Source organism: Trichomonas vaginalis, chromosome III (assembly GCF_026262505.1).
Source record: "Trichomonas vaginalis G3 chromosome III, whole genome shotgun sequence".
NCBI lineage: Eukaryota > Parabasalia > Trichomonadida > Trichomonadidae > Trichomonas > Trichomonas vaginalis.
The window spans coordinates 26,343,019-26,362,446 of record NC_067205.1 but is presented as its reverse complement, the minus strand read 5'-3'; the positions used below and the strand labels follow the sequence as shown (position 1 = coordinate 26,362,446).

Genomic DNA, 19,428 nt, shown 5'->3' with positions numbered 1-19,428 from the left:
TAAAAATTTTAATTTTTCTAAAAATATGTTAGAAAAAAAGTTTGCTGACATTGACAAGAAATTTGAGAATGTTTTAAACAAGAACAAGAGGAAGTTAGAAAATGCTCAGATAAAGCCTATACATGAAAAGTTCTTATTTGCTCAGAATGGTATAACAGGTCTAATTGCACCACCTGGGTCGGGTAAGACTTTCACTTATCTTAAAATGGCTGCACAACAACAAGAACTAGATGAGAAGAACCCATTCTATGAGTTAGTTGTTATTTGTTCGACTTTTGGTCAATTTGACCAAACCGTCAATTCGTTCAAAGATATTATAAAGAAGTCTAAGTTAGTATGTATAAAGGATACTGAGTTGTTAGATTGGATAAAGAAGTACCAAAGAAGAGTTTTGAAGTATAATGCTATAAATAAGTATATAAATTCTAAGTTTAAAGAACCTAATGAGGAAATGCAGAGAATATTAGAGAAGAAACACTTCAGAAACAAACAGAAAGAGATAGAATACATTTCGAAGAAATTGCAATCTTACGATTGGAAGACTTACCCTCATAGATGTCTTCTTATCTTAGATGATTTCGCCTCTCATCCTTTGTTAAAGAACAGAGAACAAGATATGTGTCGAATTCTTAAGAAGCTCAGACACTTTAACATCTCAGTTGTCATTTGTGTACAGACAGCAAAGAGTTTAAGTAAGGATGTTAAAAGAATACTTACTGACATAATACTTTTCCCCGGATTGTCCGAAAACGATTTCATGGAACTTATGAAAGAGTCCATGGCAGGTAAGTTTGACAGACATGAACTATGGGAGAAGTACAAAGTCATACAAGACCCTCATACTTCTTTCAGAATTCATATCTACGCAAACAAAGTTCAAATTGTGTAAATGGTCAAGCTTGAAAATTCATTATTTTTGTGCTGAATTCAATAAAAATATATTTTAGGGTAGATGGTTAGATCTAACCCGATTTCTAACCCGATTTCTACCCCAGTTATTTTATAAACGTTTTACATGGTAAACGTTATTTTTGGAATTTTGTGAAAACTCAACGGTTTGACACGTGCCCTAAAAATTATTTTACTCAGAATTTTGTGCTGAATTCAATAAAAATAATTTTAGGGTAGATGGTTAGATCTAACCCGATATCTACCCTCATTTCTACCCTCATTATTTATAACCGTTTTACATGGTAAACGTTATGAATTCGTGAGATTCTAAACAGTTTTGTAGCTTCTATTTCTTCGCTGAGGATATCAAAAATTTTAACAATGCCGAAAGTTTCTTTATACTTCTTCTTGACGTCAGATAGAAGGAAATCGTCAGCAGTTGGATAGTTTTTGTTCAGAAATGCTAACATGTCCATTTTATCTTCTACCGGCTTCTCTGCTTCTTTCTTTAAGTCTGCATAGTCGTTTCTCATACGTTCTATCTCTTTGACGGAGTAGTTATATTTCCTCATTGCTGCTTTACATTTAGAACATTGCGGATTCATTTTTGCGTTATACATTGAAATAAAACCAGCTAGAACAACCAAGGCGTCAATGACTTTCTTTAAATCTGAAGCAGTTGGTTTTATCTGTTCATGCCATACTTTACCTCTTCTATCTTTATCTCTTATCTGCCATACACATTTTGCAACTAATGAAACAAAGTTGTCGTATGTCTTAAACTCCTCAGATTTATATATGTCAGAGATGTTTTTATAAATCATGTCGCAGTCTTTATCCATAACTTTGTGGTTACAATGAAAACCTAAGAATTCAGAATTTACCTTACGAATGAATTTCTTAATTTCTGCAGAATCACTAACTTTAACTTCAATTTCATCGAATTCAGGAACAGTCAGTTTCTGTTGCTGAACTTCAGGTAATTTAGGTAAATGGTCAATAATGTCCTGCATTTCATAAAGATATTCTTCATTTTCTTCATCCTGTGCGGTACAGTCTAAATTACTTGTTAAAAGTTCCTGCTTAATTTTTTGTATTTCTGTTCCAAAACTATATGAAGAAGGAATGAAGTTTTTCATCTCTACTAACATAGATGTTGGATTCATGACTAACGAGTTTGGTGCTGTTGTTTGAATTGTTGTTGTGCCGATTGTTGAAATCATATCTTTTATACAAAATAAAAAAATAAATAAAAATAAAACTAACTTTATTTTTTCTATCTTAAGGAAATTCATGAAAATTCATGAGGATAGAAATCGGGTTAGAAATGAGGTTAGATCTAACCATCTACCCTAAACATTATTTTTTGGTCCGGGAACAACTTTCTCTCAATTGGAGCTGTAGCATACTCTTTGCGTAAGCGGTTCAGACCTTCTTCGAAGTCTTGGTCTCTCTTCGATTGAGATTGGAATTGGAATTGCTGGGGTGGAGCTTGTTGGAACAACCAAGGGTTGGGGAAGTAAGGCATAGGCTGAGGAGGGTAGTTCGGGAAGCCTTGTGGTGGGTAGTAACCTTGAGGTGGAAATTGGTAGTAATTCGGAGGTACTTGCTGGAACTGAGGTTGCTGAGGAGACTGTTGTGGTTCTGCAGCTTTCGGTTCTTCTGGCTTTGGAAGGCATTCAGGAAGAGGAACGTCAGTCATCCGTTTGTGTCCTGTCGGAAGGAAAAATTTTTCCTGTCGGAAGGAAGAACTTTTTCTGTCGGAAGGAAAAACTTTTTCTGTCGGAAGGAAAAACATTTTCTGAAGTTCGACCAAAAAGTTCTCAATTTTCGAAAATTTGAATGGTTTACGGACGGACAACTGGAAGAGTTCTTCCTGTTGTCGGGGAAAATTTTTCCCTTTGTCGGGAAAATATTTTCCTGTCGGATGGAAGAACTTGGAATGCAAGAAAGACTTCCTCAAGCAGAATGTAAAAGGCAAGCTTGTTAACGGTTGGATAACGGGAAGGGCTGCCTTGAATCTCGAGATTTCGACTGGAATTCCAATTGAGGTACCAGAAGGCACTCCTTTCGATGGCATAAAGGACGCCAAAAGAGAAGCTCTTGTTAAGTTCCTAAACAAACGTCCTTGGATAAAAATACCAAACAAGGAGAACCCCCTACCCCATATGAAATTGGCAATTCAGTCTCTCCTTCACTTCTCTGGTCAGCCGTTCTACATAACCTCAGAAGGCGACATCCAACCAGTTCAGTAAACATCTCATTTTAACTCACTTTTTTTATGTTTTTTGTGAAAGTGTCAAAAATAAATTGTTTTCATGAGTTTTCTACGATGTTAGAAAAAATGTTATTTTCTAATATCTTCACATTCAATACTTTTTCAGCACTTTTCCGTAGTTATATATGAAAGACAATTCGAGATAAAAGTCATAGTACAATGGAATAATATGTTGCACACCATTTGTTGTGAACCAAACTGAAAGTCAGAGAAACTGTTACTAGGTGGTTCGTAGAATTTAGAAGCAAAGTCATAAAGGTCCTTACCAATACATAGAAAACTATTGTTGCTTGAACTGAAACTTGCATGACACATAACATTTTGAGGGTCAAACACGTTTCTATAAACCATCAAATCTGCTGGTGGAAGTATAAATTTAAATGGACCATCTGGTGGTAATGGTTCGTTCTGGTTTAGTAACCGAAGAAATTGTGCCCAAGAACGTTTATCTACTTCCCAAAATAAAAACTCTGTATCTCTTAGGGTTAATTTCAATCTTTTGAAATGAAACGGTGGAGTTCATCTTGTCATATTCTAGTTTCAGATAGTATGTTCCATTTAGTAAAGAGTCGTATTTTTCTTGAAATTCCCAATAATATTTGTTCATTTGAGTTTGAAAGTCATCTAGAGTTTTCTCAAGACTTTCGTCTGAACGAACTGTAAAGATTCTCATTTCGTCAAATTTGTCTATTAGACCATCAGGACCTTCATACTGCCCATGAAAATATACTGCGAACATAAATGCGTTAGTTCTATTTGAAAACAAAACTCTTCTAAATCCTATTGCCTTTGCATCTGAAGGACTTTGAAGCCAACGAATTGGATAGTCAAACCTGTATGCTCGGGATGAATTTCTTCATCTGAAATAGTCCTACCAGCATTTGTAAAGATATAGTCTAACGGTTTTGTATCTGCTACTTTTGTTCTTTGTTTTTCAACCTGAAGCATTTAATATATGTAAAAATATATTGTTTTAAAATGGTATGCCATATAGCTTCTTGAATTTGTTAAGAAGTATTTGAACGTATTTTCCATCTGTATCTCTAGTGTTTACATAAGCATAGCCCGCCTTAGTAAAATATACTTGTAATTTCCTATAGTTTACGCCGGTATAAAAGTAGAAAGAGTCTTGTTCTTCGCTATAGTAGTAAAACTCAAACGTATGCTTGCCATAGTCTGTAATTTCAATTGTTTCATCTTCTAGTTCGTCGACAAATTCGAATACAATATCTCCAAATTTGCCTTTGTTCTTATTGTTTTCAGAACAGTGACCCAACGTAAGTTTTCAAGTCTATTGTCGTTTCTTATATGGTTTATATGGTCTACAAAAGGTAAATTGTTAGGATTCAGTATAAAATGAGTTGCAATGACAACATGTTTAAGATAGTGTTTTCCACCCATCTTCATAATAGCATATCCGTCATTTCGCTCCCATTCGCTTAAAACTCTTTTTGTCTTTTTGTTTCTGACTTCAAATGACTCACAACAGTGAATTTCATATTTCTCATCTAACAAACAAGTTTCCCAACGGTCTCTCCAACAAACTCAGCGTACATTTCAAATAAAATAAAAAAATGTCACTTTTTTAAAAATAAATTTTTTATTTCATGCAATGTTTTATTTCTGTGCCGTCTTCAAGTATGCCCCAATATTTCCTTTTCGATATTACATGAACTTCGGAAAATACCTTATCTAGCTTAAAACAGCCCATCTTTTCACCGACTAAACCCATTTCAATGAGTTTGTTATAGCCTTCTTCGTTCGTCATGAGTGCGTCAATGTTCTCATAGTAAACCTTCACTTTGGATTTGACTTCGGAGAAGAATTTGTTGTAGTTGTCAAGGACTGCCTTTGCGAACTGAGGGTAAGACCAATGTTCGACAATAGGTTTTAATGTGGTTACTAAGCCACTTTGACCTTGAGTGAATTCGTACTTCAAAACAAAAGGAGAAAACCTTTCAACAAAGTTGTCGACCTTCTCATAATGTTTACTCTTCATCTCTTGAGGTTTCTTAATGGAATATCCCCATGTCGAATTCATAAGCAATTTGAGTGTCATTGCAAGTTTGGGGTTTGAAGCTTTCCTAATATCATACAGTTGTTGTATGACTTTTCCAACTGTATAGTTCCTTCCCGGGAACTCACCATCTTCGTTTGGAATTCCAGTCGGAATATATTGGACAAACCTCATGTATGCAGCGTTAAGGTCGACATAGTATATCTTTTCATCTGAGTCGAACTTGTCGCAACCAATTGGTCCAGTTTGTGGAAATTCAAGTGAGTCTCTTATCTTCTGAGAAACTTCTCCTGTTATCTCATAAACATCGTCGAAGCAACCTGTTTCATATAAAACCTTCTGACCTAACTCAGATGCTCTCCAATACAATTTGACGTCAATTGGATGTCTCAATGGAAGTTTGTTTATAGCATCTTGAAGTTCTTGCAACCTCATTGGAAGTTCTTCTGGTTCAGGTTGGTATCCGAACATACCAACCCCTTGTGGAACTGTGTACTTCTTTTGTACTAGAACTTTGTCTGGAACAACTTTTGGTCTTGCTAACAATGAAAAGTTTGTTTCGTCTTTTGGTACAAAAGTTTCTGTCAGCTTGTCATCTGGAATTGGTTCCAACAAACCTTTCTCGAAAAGAATGTTTACAGCTCTGACAATGTTGCACTTACTTTTACCAAAGAATGGGTTTGTAAGACTTTCGTTCAACATGAAGTGGTTGTGGACAATTACAATCTTCAACCATGGTAAGTCTTTGTCAACAACATAGTCGTCATGTGAAGAACCTTTAGCTGTAGGTATGTTGACTCGGATATTGACATTTGCCAACGGTGCAATTTTTGCCAATTGACCTCTGAGAATGTACCTTGTCTTCACACATGACTCAAGATACTTCATCTTCTCATCTGTAACAAGACCAGAGTTCCTGAGACATGTAAGAATGCAAGGTTCGTTGACAATTGTTTCAATTGAATTGTAAATTCCATACCTTGTCAAGTCAATGTCAGACTTATTTATGAACGGGAAGTATCCAGCATGTTGTCTGACTGCTTGAGGGTTAGGTTGGTACCATTCGAACTTGACACTTGCAATTCCTTCAATTGCATTCAAAATGTCTGAGTCGGAGTCAACCATTTGTTCTCTCTTTGTAGTCTTGAAAGCGTCAAGAAGTTTTGCGGCTGTTTGTTCATTGCCATGTGCATAGTAAATGTGACCATCCAAATCTGTTATGGTCAATCTGAGATTGTGTCCTTTCTTATTTCGTCTTGATGCAGCAAGTACTCCCATGAAGCCTTCTTTGTTCTTTCCTTCGTCAAAGTTTACTGTAAAGGTTCGACCAGATGTAATTTGACTTCTAACTTCACGATACTTTTCATATGCATATCTTGTTCTTTCCATGGGAGCATGTGCGTCTTCACCTTTTCCTTTTTTCCTTCTCAAAGGATGCAATTGTTCGTCATGTTTCAGTAGAATCTGGCAAAGCCGTCGTGTCCTTCAACTTGAGGTTCACTAACATCGAAAGGCATGTCCATAAGACGTTCTTCTTCTAACCTCTCTAGTCTGTTTGGATAATTGGCACGTGCTGTTTCCAAATCTAATTCGTAGGTAAGACCTGCCAATTTGTCATAGACTTTTATTGGCTTTCCCTTCCTATATTTAAACTTCTTCGAAACTCTCCAACCATATCTTTGTAACTCTGCTTTTATTCTAGCAGACTTTCCATTCTATATGGGCATTTTTATAAAATAAAATTTTTTTCTTTACTTTACATAACCGCCTGCTGCCATAAGTCTTTGACGCCAACCCATACCAGCTAATGAAGGTTGACTTGGTTTAGTTTGGAAACTAAACTTTGGTTTTTGGTTTTTCTTCTTCTATCGGTTTTTCGTCACTTTTCGGTTCCTCTGACTTTACTTCACTTGCAGGAACAGTTGTGTCGTCAACATCTTCATAAATATCATATGCCATTTGTTTTTGTTTTCCTTTCAACTTTTTGTGTTTGTTGTAAAGTTTAGAATATTTCGACTCTAAGTCAATGAGATGTTCTATAATGAACTGTTGGTCAGTGAAGTAAACTTTTCCATCTGTTGTCTCGAAAGCTCCTTCAGACTTCAATATTTTATTTGTGAGAGTCTGTTTCTTTTTTGAGATACTAGCCGTTCCATTTCTATGAAAAGTGACTTTATAGTTAGGGTTTGTATTTCCAGACCTGGCACTTTCTATTATTGAATTTTTCTCTTCATCTGTAAGTTCTTTGACAGGTTTTGACAATGGTTCTGAACTTTTTGTTTGTGGTGTCAAATCTACCGTTTCAACTTCTTCGGTCATGTCATCTCAGTAAAAAATTTTAGTTTGGTTTGTTTTCAACTGGTTGTTGTTGTGGAGGTGGGATGGTTCCTTTAATAATATCATTCAGTTTCACATGCTGAGCCTGACTATATGGTATCGGTTTAAATGCTGGAAGCCGACAAATCCATCTTGAACTCATTTGTCTCAATGCTGCATTGTTCATTTCATCCTAGTTAAAAACCTTACATTTCCCAAGTTTGAGGTGGTTGCGGTTGGTTATTGCTTACCCATTGTTGTGCATGGTTATATCCTCTGTTAAAGAATCTTTCACCTTGGTCCATATAGTGTCCTGCTTGGTTATAGTAGTCATTTGCTTTGTTATAATAGTTTCCTGCTTGTCTTCCTACATTGTCCATCCATCCTTGAACTTTTCCTCTTGTTTCAGGATTTGGAATAAGATTTGTTGCATCTCGTGCTACATCCCAACCTTTCTGTACAGTTTGTATAATAGGTTGTGCTTTCTCTTTAAGTATACCTAATGTACTCAAAATCTTCCTTCCAATTCCAAATGCACTCTGGCTATTGTTCCCACTGCGGGTAAAAATCTAGATGCGACTCCTGCTAATCGCGCCAAATAAACCCATTTCTTATAGGGTAAAAAATGACGAATCCGAACAAGGACCCCTATGTTTCTAAAGCGACAAAGAAAGCACTCATGATAAAAACTTTAGTTCAACACCAATGCTTGGTTTATGGATATCTTGGAAAACATTCCGAGGTATAGAGAAGATGGACCACCATACTGGTTAATATTTGTTGGTCAAAACACAAGATACTGTGAAGCCATACCATTATGGTCCAAAATATTTTAGATGTGAAAACTGCTTTGACAATATTCGTTGACAAATACCATCCAACAAAACTGACATCTGACTGTGAAAGTTCTTTCAAATCAGATGATGTAAAAAACTATCTGCGTTCAAAAAATGTAAACCAATATTTCTTGTCGACCAAAACCATTCTGCTCTTGGTGTCATTGACGGATGTATAAAAATGTTAAGAGACTTAAACCAACCACAAGGTGGTGAAGCAAATGAAATGTCATATGACGACAAATATAGACACTTCTCCCAGGCAAAGATGAGACAAGTTTTAAATATTTACAATAACCGTAAACAAAAAGGTTTGGGAAACCACTCCCCGAAGAAAATGAAAAACAACCCTGACTTAGAGAAAGACTATATATTTAATAATTTAGTCAAAAGAGACAAACAAGAAAGAATGCCGGGCTTCAAACTTCAGAAAGGTGACAAGTAAAAATAGAAATACCTAAACGCGACCCATATGAAAATACTATTGACTATGACAACAATGGGAACTCGACAGTACTCACATTCGTGTTCGTAAAAATAGAAGAAAGTATACAAGAGAATATTATGAAGTTTTAGGCAAACATGGCAAAATGTACACACTGCAAGCAGAAGATAAAACTACTATTGTCAGACCTCGTTTCAAACTTGTCAAAGTTCAAGGTGGTATACTTTCAAAGACAGTTCCTAACAAATATAAGACAACTCCTGACGAATATGCTAAAGAAGTTGAAAATGACGACTAAGCAATTCTATACCATGCGTAAACTGTCATGTAAGGTGGCATGTATTCTTTACTTTGTCCCGTTGTTTGCGTATATCCTGAAACGAAATGTGTATGGTTTCCTTCTCCCTGCGTGTCATCCCAGTAACAATTTATAGTAAACTTAACGTCGTCTTTAACATCATATCCTTTACCTTTTGTCATTCTGAACCAATCCAATATCTATGCTTATGCCAACTGCTTGAGATGTACTTAAATCTATGTAATGACTGTGTGCAGGTAAATTTTCACCTGAAATCGTTTTACTTCCACTATTTCCTTTGAAGAGTTTGCACAATACAAAAACCTGTCGACTATTTGTTCCCATGCACCAACACCAAACATTATTTGAGGACCTCTTGCATCCATAGATGTATAAATAGAACCTACTGGGTTCATTAAATCAAACAATATGAGATATTATAGGATTGTCTCTTTTGAACTTAAAATATAGTGCAACTATTTCAGGTTTCTTCTGGTTTGTGTCAGAATATTTTTTATAAATAATCTTATGTTTTCAGGGTAGGTAAAATCTTGACTATAATATTTATTTCTGTCATCTGTATAATAATATACTATTCTCGTTTTTTCTATTGCATTATTCTTTTATATCTATAATAATCTAAATATAATGTTAGCTTTTGTTCATCTACATGTGGTGTTCTGTCGTCATCTCCATATCATAATAATGTGGTGCTGGAGCTGGGTCAGGTAATATCATATCCACCATTTCATAAACTCTTAAATATTTCTTTGTTCGTCTCCATATAAGTTTAAGTAGCAGTTGTTGTCTAATGGAACTTTAACTTGTGTACCATCATTCTTTTTATAGCTTACATACATTTCATTGTTATTTTTCGGAATGAGTTTATGCCGTGTACCATTTTCTAAGGACTGGTACCAACTGCCATCTAAAATATTTATTTTCTTCATTGACAGAAAAGTCACCAACAATAGTTTTCAATATTTTTTGTTCCTATCAAACTTTGGTATATTTCATTGACATATGTTTTATCTGCTTTATTTTCAAGGCTAACGTTTAAGTCTGTTATTTCAGAAGATGTATGTGTATGTCCAACGGCACTTTTCCTGTTTAAGGTTTCTTGTAAGTTTGTGAATTTGCAATGGTATGTGTATGTCCAACGGCACTTTCCTGTTTAAGGTTTCTTGTAAGTTTGTAATATTTGCAATGGTATTGTATGTCCAACGTCACTTTTCCTGTTTAAGGTTTCTTGTAAGTTTGTAATATCAGATATAGAATGTGTATGAGTCTTATCTGCTTTTGGTCTCTAATGTTTCCTTAAGACTTGGTATTTGGTTAATATAATGTATATGAGTCTTTTTAGAATATTCGTTTTCAGCTCTTGTCACTTCACTTGACATTTTATTGTCAACATATGTTTTGTCTGCTAGTTCAGGATGAGTATGTTTCTTTTGTTGCATAAGCATTGTTAGCTCTTTCTTCTTCTTTTGCTATTGCATTGTCTACATATTCTTTGTCAGCTTTGTTGTCAACATCTGCTTTCAAAAGAAGTTCATTTATAGGTTTCTCGTTTAAAGTTCCTTTTGTTGATTTATACAGACAATATTGTTCTTATTGTCTTGAAATAGAAACTCATCTGTTATAGGGTTTAATGTCAGTTTAAGTCACTCCCTTTCAATGACTCAGATATCTTAGAATAGTTGAAAAGTTTGTTGTGTTCTTATTTAGAGCTTGCATAATGAGTTGTCGGTTGTGTTGTATTTCTCTCATAGACGCTGTTTCATTTGACATTTTTATTATAGATAAAATATGCTTCCAATAGAAAAAGAAAATTCTAGAGTTGCTACAACTAAACCATTAGATGAACTTTTTACTAATGTCGCGTCAAAAGTTTGAGACAGATACTATAAAGCATGAAGGCTATCGTTTTGACTACCCATTAAGATGGTTAAGAGACCCATCTGTCACAAAAGCTATTGGCTTTCGAAGAATAAAGTTTGTGTCTGTAGAAGATAAAAGTTTTCCATTTATTGTAAGGTTTCAATAGATTATACATCTGAAGGCAACGAAAAATGTGGGAAAAATTGAGCTAATACACAAGTTGACCTCTAATCTTCTCTACAGACTGCATTAAAAAATATAGAAGATAAAATAAATTCATGTTATGCAAAATATGCTGATGAATATGCGAATACCGATAGCACACTTTATGTGAGAATTGTATATGACAAACAAAATTCACAAGTGTCATTTCAAATCTACGAAGACAATCCAAATAAAGACGAACAAATATATACAGAATTCACTGCAATGTCATGGTATTATTTGCAAAGAATGTTAAATCAGAAAGTTGAACCTCCTTTAGCAAATATCTACAGTCGATATGCAAGAGATGAACCATATTTATTTAAAGATGTTTTCGACCAAGATGCATTATTGTTCATGCTTCATTTTTTGGCGCCCAAAACTCTTTCTTATGCTTGGCAAATGACTTTTACGAAAAACCTACAAAGTTATACGAACACCAAGTGGAAGTATTTCAGACTTTCAAGTATGGTTTTACTACAGATGGAAGAAAAAGAATAATTCCATTATACCATGCGTTTTACTTAGAACTTAGTTTCATATACAACTACTATCGAACGGTAAAAATATAATTTTTAATACGGTTGAGGTGTTGGATTTGGTTGCAACTTGACTGTGGTGCAGGTTCAGGCTGTTGTATAACAGGGGCTTGTTCTTCTGGTTCAGGGTCTTTAGGTATAATACCAACGAACTGACCTACTCTTTACCAATATTTTTGACACCGTTCCAAATTCCTCTTCCTACGGTTTTATTCCATTCCATATACCTCTTCCAACTCTTCTGAAGAAGTTTCCAATACTACTGAAGAAACCCATTTTACTATATGTAAAAATCTAATGTCCACCTAGTCTCTTACGTTTCCTGTTGAGTTCCATAGCATTCTTTAACTGGAGCTCATACATTCTGTTTCTCCTCTGGTAGAAAACATATTCTGGGTCAACTCCTGTGTTCGCGTCATCTGCATAAAGTTGTTTATATCCCACTTCAGGGTTTGTATAAAACTCTTTCCATCTCATATTTGCATACCATGGTGGCAAACCTAACGCAGCGTCATTTGACATGGCAGTTTGCATTTGTACATCTGTTGGCACTTGACCATAGTTTGCCATTGCAGTTTGTATTCTAACTTCATTTGGAATATTCTCTGGGTTTGGTTGTCCAGGTTGCTGTGCATTCGCTAAGTTCTGTGCGTCCATTTAATATTAGATAAAAATATCTCTACGAGTACATATGCTGAACATTTGCAGGCATTGGTTCATCTTCATATTCTCTGTACTTTTCTGCCACGTCAAATAAATAAATGACACAATGGAAAAAACCTAAAACAAGTAGTCCTATTTCAAACCACATTTACTTACTAATAAAATTTCTTTATTGTGACACTTTCTCCGTTTATAGGACTCTCTCATATTCTATCTTGTCATATATAAACTCATAGTCATGTATGTCCTCTAACCATCTCATAACGGTTCCAAACCACTTTTATCGGATGTAAAGTAAAAGCATGGATGGTTATGTATAACGTCTAAAGTTTCTAAAAGAGTCTCTCAAAGTCCAGTCTACTTGGTATTGAAAATCCCATGTGTTATAGAACGGCGGGTCCACTATAAAGAAAACATTTTCCTTGTCTTTATATTTTTCATACAACTCTGTCCAATGACATCTCACAAACTCTATACCCTCAATATATTTTTCTATGTCCTCTTTGAAAACATTTGTATAGTTAAGATATAAAACTTTTGACATAAGTGTTTCAATGTCATGAACTCTTATAGCACCACTATATAATAGTCTAGCAGATATACTATCCCAGTCTATATATTCTGCTTTTTTCAAAACCTCTCTCACAATATTTTTCTTATCTAATGGTATACGTTCCATCTTACCTATAGGTATCTTTTCTTTTAACTCTTTCAATATATTATTTGTGTCTGGAATATGTTTGAGACGGTCCATATAGTTGTCGAAGTCATTGCATATAATCTTTGAGTCAGGAAATACGGTATGACATAAATGGGATATATAGAAACTTCCACCGAACAAATCTACAAATGTTAGACCATTCGGTAGTTTCTTAAGTTCTCTCAATATAATCTCTTTACATCTACTCTTATTTCCAAAGAACGGTAACAGCGGTTTTGTAAAATTCATTTATATATAATAATAAAAATGTTTTTACCCGAAAAGTGACAGAAAAGTGACAAAACATGAAAACACATATAATTTGTGAAAAGTGACACCATTAATATGATGTAAATAACAACGGTTTTGGTTTTGTCACCGGCTGGTCGGCTGGGGTTCGGTCCTCCTCTTGGGTCTTGGGCAAAATTTCTTATGGGCTAGAGGGCGCAACGCGCCTGGAAGCCCTCCGAATAAAAACTTCATTTATACTAAACATCTTCGGGGCTAGAGGGCGCAACGCGCCTGGAAGCCCCACTACCTTTTTTTATATACTTAAGTATAATACAAGCAATATAAAAATTAAATTTTTATTATGTTAACTTATAAGAAATTTTTTTGAATTATCGTTGATTTATTGTAATCTTTCCAGGCTATACTTTTGAAATCAACTTTACCTGTCATACGCATTAATGTAGTAGATGTCCAGGTGTAGCTATTATATCCCAGCAATATTGGTATTTTATCATTGTAAGATATCAAAATGAAGCGTTTTTTCAGATATAATTTTTCGTAAATTTTTCAAAAATAAGATGGTAAAAAAGCCTCGACTTGCTCGAAAAATAACAATTTTTTTACTTGTAAAAATAACCCTTTTACAGCATGGGCAGCTATTCAATCACTATTTCTTTTTCTAAAAGTATATTTTTCAAAAAAAATTAAGATCAAATTCGACAATTTCTTGATGAAAGCAAAAATATTACACATACTTCTCGATGCATGGGATAAAATATGCAATTATTCAATCAATTCGCATGATTTGAAAAAAAAATCTAAATTTGATAAAAATGTAGAAAATTTTTATTTTTAACTTGAGATTCGATTTTTTTGATCCAATTTGTGAATTTTTTTTGATCGGAATTTCAATTAATTTGTTGATCAAAAATGACCTCACAATGTTTGATCATAAGTGAAGTCATCTTCATGGGTATTTAGAAATTCCAAGAGAAATTGCTTATTTCTCGCAGATGTAATATCTGAGAAAATCGAATTTAAATATTCATAGAAACCCAAATCATTCTCCGGTTCGAATAATTCATCTGTTGCTTTTTCTGTTTTTTCTATGAATTTTAATAATTTGATTAATAAATCTTCATCAGGAAGAATTATTGCTGCATTTGTGATAAAATTCCATATTGAGGTAATATGGCAATAATTACATTTATAAAATGTAATTTTATCCAAAATTTTTTGGCAAATTCGCATAATAGCATTAATATTTGAAGCTGAGATTAAACCTGTGATTACTTCTGTAACTTTTGGAAAATCATCGCAATTTAATATCTCTTTATATTGAATTGAGAAATAAAAAAAATCAAATGGATTCATTTCTTCAATTTCAAGGAGATTGTAAAAATTGATAGAAGTGTTATTGCAACAAATTGTATTTGCAGCAAAAAATATCATTTGCTCGATTCCATTTTTGGAATAAATTTGCTGGAACAATGTTAAATTAAAACAGTTGCTTAATTTTTCTTCATTGTTTTCATAAAAAAGTAACAAGTTTGCAACTGAAATTTCAAAATTTTGATAATTGCCAGTTATTTCAGTAAATATATATATTTGCTTTTCTTCATCTAAAAATGGCAAATATTGATTTGCAATATTAACTAAAGTTTGGGATAAATTGTTCCAGTTTGATTTTACAATTTGTGAGCACATTATGTAATATGTAAATTTATCCGCTTTGTAGGAATTTAAAATTGTTTGTTGTTCTGTTTCAGTTAAATTACTGAATTTTTCAAGATTAATATTGTGATAAAAAATAGAATCCTTGAAACATTCTGATATCTTTTCAATGTTTAAAACGGATGCTAAAAAATGTAAAAGAACTTCATCAGTCACTGTGATTTTTTTGAAAAATTTATCCCAATTCAAGCATCCAATTGATCTTTCTGTCATTGTACTTATGCATTGATAAAGTTGATTTAATGAATCCGAAGAATAATCATTATGCTTGACTAGTTGAGTTAGTTGATACAGACTGTCGTCAGCCATTTTAAAAAAATGAATAAAATTGTATAGTAAATTATATTTGTGAAATTTGTGACGCTACATTCAATCTAAGACCAATATCTCAAAGAATTCCTCATTTAAGTATTACTTTTCATTGTTTTTTAAAAATATCTTTGCTTATTTGTTCACTTTTTTGACATTATTATATGCTTTTTATCATATTTCCGATGATATGAATATATATTCTATATAAGAATGACGCTACATTCAATCTAAGACCAATATCTCAAAGAATTCCTCATTTAAGTATTACTTTTCATTTTTAATTCAATTTCGAACGGTTTTCGTAAATTTTGCATCATTCATTTTTTAATGGGAAAATCATCTATATTTAATCAAAAAAGAGCAAACTTTACAGACGAAAATAAAATATTTATCAGGGAACAATCTGATAAATACCAAAAATCAACATCGAGAGATGAAAAAAACGAATATAATCAAACAATTCTTCAATATTTTAATATTAAATACGCGAAAATGAATCTAAAGCTGTCAGAAGATATTTTAGTTATATTGCAGTTAAAAATATTCCCGCAGTTACTGGAAAATATCCTGATACAATTGTTCGCAAAGATAGCTTTATCGCATGATCATACAAATATTATTAATTCAAATACTATTGAACGTTACTACCGTTGCATCGATCATTCTTGTCAAGCACGTTATTTAGTTAAAATTGAGAACAGTTCAGTTTCCGAAGATTTACAAAAGGAACATATACCCGAATGCAGACAATTTAAAAAAGTTACAAAATGAAAAAAATGATCTTCATAAATCAATGACTTCTGACAGAAATATACAATAAGGCAATGGCAAAATTTTCTGAAGACAACGGCACTTTTCAGCAGATTAAAAATTTATGACAGAACTTGCTGTTGGTACTGATGAAAACCATTAATTAAAGATTCATTGGTCAGGGAAGTTTATTAAGTCCAGAAAATTTTTCTGTTGGAGAAAAAAATTACAGACGATGAAATTGCTAATTTTTGTTTAATAAATGGCGAGCAGTTTTTCATTGGCCATGATTTTCAAGCAAATTGTGAGACGATGTTTTTTGGTTTTGAGAAGGCAATTCAATTTGCAAAAGAACCACAGATTTATTTTGCGATGGAACTTTTAAAATACACCAAAAACATTTCAAAAAGGACAGATGCTAACAATTATGATTTGTGAACCTTCAACAAATCAATATCTACCACTTTTATTTATATTCATGAAAAACCGCACATTTGAATCTTATAAGAAGGCATTTGAATATATTTTTTACTGTCAAGGGTATTCAATTTTCAAAGCTAATTCAAATTCATTGTGATTTTGAAAAGGGAATGATAGAGGCACTTCAACAAATTTTCCCTAAAGTCCGTATAATTGGATGCCTATTTCATTTCAAACAAGCTTTACACAGGAAACTTGTAGCACTTTATACAAAAAATTTCAATACTTTACAAAATTCTTTATTTAAGCTATATTCTATTACTCCATTCATGTCTCATGAAGAATTTTACTTACAATGCATATAATTAATCAAATAAAGTTGATTCGATCAAAGATTATATTGATTATTTCAACAAAGTTTGGTTGCCGCACTACAATTTAATATCTCAATATAATAATGCAACTGCAATATTCACTAATGATTGCCTCGAGAGTATGCATTCAGAATTTTCTTCGTTAAAACATCCAAACATTTATGAAGCTATTAAGAAGATATCTCAAATCCAATTAGATAAATATAACGCCATCAAAAATAACCAGAAGATCGAGCGCCATATAAAAACCGTTATCACTGATAGCTACAAAAATTATATTCTTGACTGCTTTCAAAAAGAACTTGAGAAAACAATTTTTGCTATCAAACAATACAACGTAAGTGATCTTTTTTTGGCTCAGAACGAGATTTCTCCATATGGTTCCATAGAATCGAGTTCATTGTTCGAAAATATTCCAGTTCATGATGCAGATATACTCAAATCGATCGATCTAACAGATACAGATACAATGATCACTAAGTTTATTAATGAAAAAAGAGAAAAATTATGGCATTATTTAATGAAACATTAAATCATCCAGATTTTAATTCATCCACTCCAATTCAAACTAATTTTGAGCAAGCCGATACAAATCAAGGTTCAGATGCTCCAATTCGCTCCGAAAATTCAAATATTGCAGACTCTACAGATTTAGAACCAGAAAATCAAAACCATCCTTCTACAAATCAAATGTCTAGTAATCTAGAACATAAGCTGGACCTTCTTGATCATATTGAAAAACAATTATCGAAAATGCGCTCGTTATTGGGAATTCTTCCTACTACAAATGCTATTGTTGGGCCGTCAAAACAAGTTTCAGTTAATAGCAAGCAAAATTCTGAAAAAAATAAAAAAAATCTTCCATAACAACAAAATCAAACAATAAAAAACAAAATTCATCCGATAATCCTCCTAAACGTAAAGCTCCTATTTCGGAAAGGATTCTCAGCGATAATAACTTATATTTTCAAGTTCATCGAAAGAGATCGAAAAGCAAACGTTCCACATCTACAGAGAAAAAGAATTGATATATGAAGTCTAATTCCTTTTATAACTACTATATTTTTATTCTTATGACTAAAAAATAATATAGGGTGTCCAAAGGTGTGTTTAGCACAAACCTGAATACTGCGAATAGAAATAAACAAGTTACATATATATAAAGTTTATTTAAATATAATCACCATTGGATTCAATCACGCGTTCGCAGCGATCGATCCAGGCTTGAAAGACACGCTTTAAATCATCATGAGAAAATTGCTCAAATTGCTCTCTTACAAAATTTTCAAGATCATCTGGACTCGCGAATTCGCGTCCTTCAGCTCTCTTTTTTAGCGTGCCGAATAAATAAAAGTCAGAGGGTGCAATATCAGGTGAATAAATTGGGTTGGAACAACTTTGACATTGTTTTCCACCAAGTAATTCATTACCTTATGACTTTTGTGAACTCTTGAATTATCAAAATGAATTGCAAACTTTTGTTTTTGTTGTTTGGATTTCTCAAACTCATCAGAATTGATAATTTGAGTAAGAACATTGTCAATTAGATACTGAGCATTCATCGTATTAGGTTTTTGAAGAATATCAATTGCGATGATGCCATTCACGCCCCAAAAACCGACAACATCATCATTGGTGTGTCAATTTTTTCTTCGGGAATGTTTGCGGATTTTCATCCTTCGGGATCCACATGATTTTGGCTTCTGTTGCATATTGAAACCAAGACTCGTCCCCTGTTACTAAAAAGCGAAACTTCTTGGATTGGTACGCACCCATATAGAGAGGAGCTCTTTCGAAGATTGGACTCTAGATTTTTTTTGAACTGAATTAAGGTTGTGCGGAACCCAACGTGTATAGCGCTAGTTTGTAGTTCAAATAATTGTGCAGATAATAACTGACTGTTGTACGTGGTATCTTTGTCATCTCCTCTATCCTTCTGAGTGATGCTCTTGGGTCTTCATCTAGCGCTTGAAGAATCGCTTTGATTTTTCTTTGATCCGGCGATTTTTTGTCAATTTTATGATGGGCGCCTTTTTGTTCATGAAGTGATACATCCTAACATGATACGTTACAGTGGAATAGCTAGGAGCATCCATACCGAAGCATTTTACCAATGTCTCGTAGATTTTTTTACAGTCTTTGCATTTTTTTGCAAGAGCGAGGATGTTTTCTTTATGATTCATTAAAAAAATGAAAAAAAAACGCCAAAATTTCCCGCGAAACCGCCTCTTGTCTCAAAATTCATTTTATATCCCGGCATGGCGCCAAAATACAACTTACTCATCATATACATAAATTCATATTTTTTATTATATATTTATAATCAGCATATATCTCCTTTAATAGTCTCATATAGAGCGCTGTGCTAAACGCACCTTTGGACACCCTATATATTATTTAACAATTTTCATTTTTTTCTTTTAACAATTTCGTTTTATTTCCATTTATTGTTAAATGATTTTTAGCATACACCTTTCTTTGTTCATCTTCTAAATACAATTTATTTTTTCTTAGATATAATTCTATTCATTCAATTCGA

General features: G+C 33.3%; 6 protein-coding genes and 5 pseudogenes across 11 annotated transcripts, besides 4 other annotated features; 2 read left to right on the top strand and 9 right to left on the bottom strand.

Moving 5' to 3' along the window:
• Window positions 1–10,442: part of a mobile genetic element that runs on past the window's edge.
• On the top strand, window positions 26–889 carry TVAGG3_0768240 (protein of unknown function, DUF4106 family; the record flags this gene model as incomplete). Its single annotated transcript, XM_001300168.1, has 1 exon — window positions 26–889. The coding sequence occupies one exon, from the start codon at window positions 26–28 to the stop codon at window positions 887–889; it is 864 nt and encodes a 287-aa protein (XP_001300169.1).
• Window positions 1,176–2,114, bottom strand: TVAGG3_0768230 (organellar and viral DNA polymerase type B; the record flags this gene model as incomplete). Its single annotated transcript, XM_001300167.1, has 1 exon — window positions 1,176–2,114. The coding sequence occupies one exon, from the start codon at window positions 2,112–2,114 to the stop codon at window positions 1,176–1,178; it is 939 nt and encodes a 312-aa protein (XP_001300168.1).
• TVAGG3_0768220 (uncharacterized protein) lies at window positions 2,231–2,689 on the bottom strand (the record flags this gene model as incomplete). Its single annotated transcript, XM_051245881.1, has 1 exon — window positions 2,231–2,689. One exon carries the CDS (start codon window positions 2,687–2,689, stop codon window positions 2,231–2,233), a length of 459 nt encoding a protein of 152 aa, XP_051092468.1.
• Window positions 4,143–4,725, bottom strand: TVAGG3_0768210 (annotated as a pseudogene). The gene has a single exon. A coding segment is annotated over exon 1 (583 nt).
• TVAGG3_0768200 (uncharacterized protein) lies at window positions 5,617–6,575 on the bottom strand (the record flags this gene model as incomplete). The annotated part of the gene is made up of 1 exon (XM_051245880.1): window positions 5,617–6,575. A coding segment is annotated over one exon (959 nt), but the record flags the coding sequence as incomplete, so codon positions are not given.
• On the bottom strand, window positions 6,938–7,505 carry TVAGG3_0768190 (annotated as a pseudogene). The gene has a single exon. A coding segment is annotated over exon 1 (568 nt).
• On the bottom strand, window positions 7,525–7,689 carry TVAGG3_0768180 (uncharacterized protein; the record flags this gene model as incomplete). The annotated part of the gene is made up of 1 exon (XM_051245879.1): window positions 7,525–7,689. The coding sequence occupies one exon, from the start codon at window positions 7,687–7,689 to the stop codon at window positions 7,525–7,527; it is 165 nt and encodes a 54-aa protein (XP_051092466.1).
• Window positions 7,709–8,110, bottom strand: TVAGG3_0768170 (annotated as a pseudogene). Its single transcript has one exon. A coding segment is annotated over exon 1 (402 nt).
• Window positions 8,219–9,081, top strand: TVAGG3_0768160 (annotated as a pseudogene). The gene has a single exon. A coding segment is annotated over exon 1 (863 nt).
• Window positions 10,443–11,999: 1,557 nt separating the features above from the next.
• On the bottom strand, window positions 12,000–12,362 carry TVAGG3_0768140 (uncharacterized protein; the record flags this gene model as incomplete). Its single annotated transcript, XM_051245878.1, has 1 exon — window positions 12,000–12,362. One exon carries the CDS (start codon window positions 12,360–12,362, stop codon window positions 12,000–12,002), a length of 363 nt encoding a protein of 120 aa, XP_051092465.1.
• A 1,250-nt stretch (window positions 12,363–13,612) lies between these two features.
• Window positions 13,613–17,981: a mobile genetic element.
• Window positions 17,980–19,278: a mobile genetic element.
• Window positions 18,060–19,182, bottom strand: TVAGG3_0768120 (annotated as a pseudogene). The gene has a single exon. A coding segment is annotated over exon 1 (1,123 nt).
• Window positions 19,278–19,428: part of a mobile genetic element that runs on past the window's edge.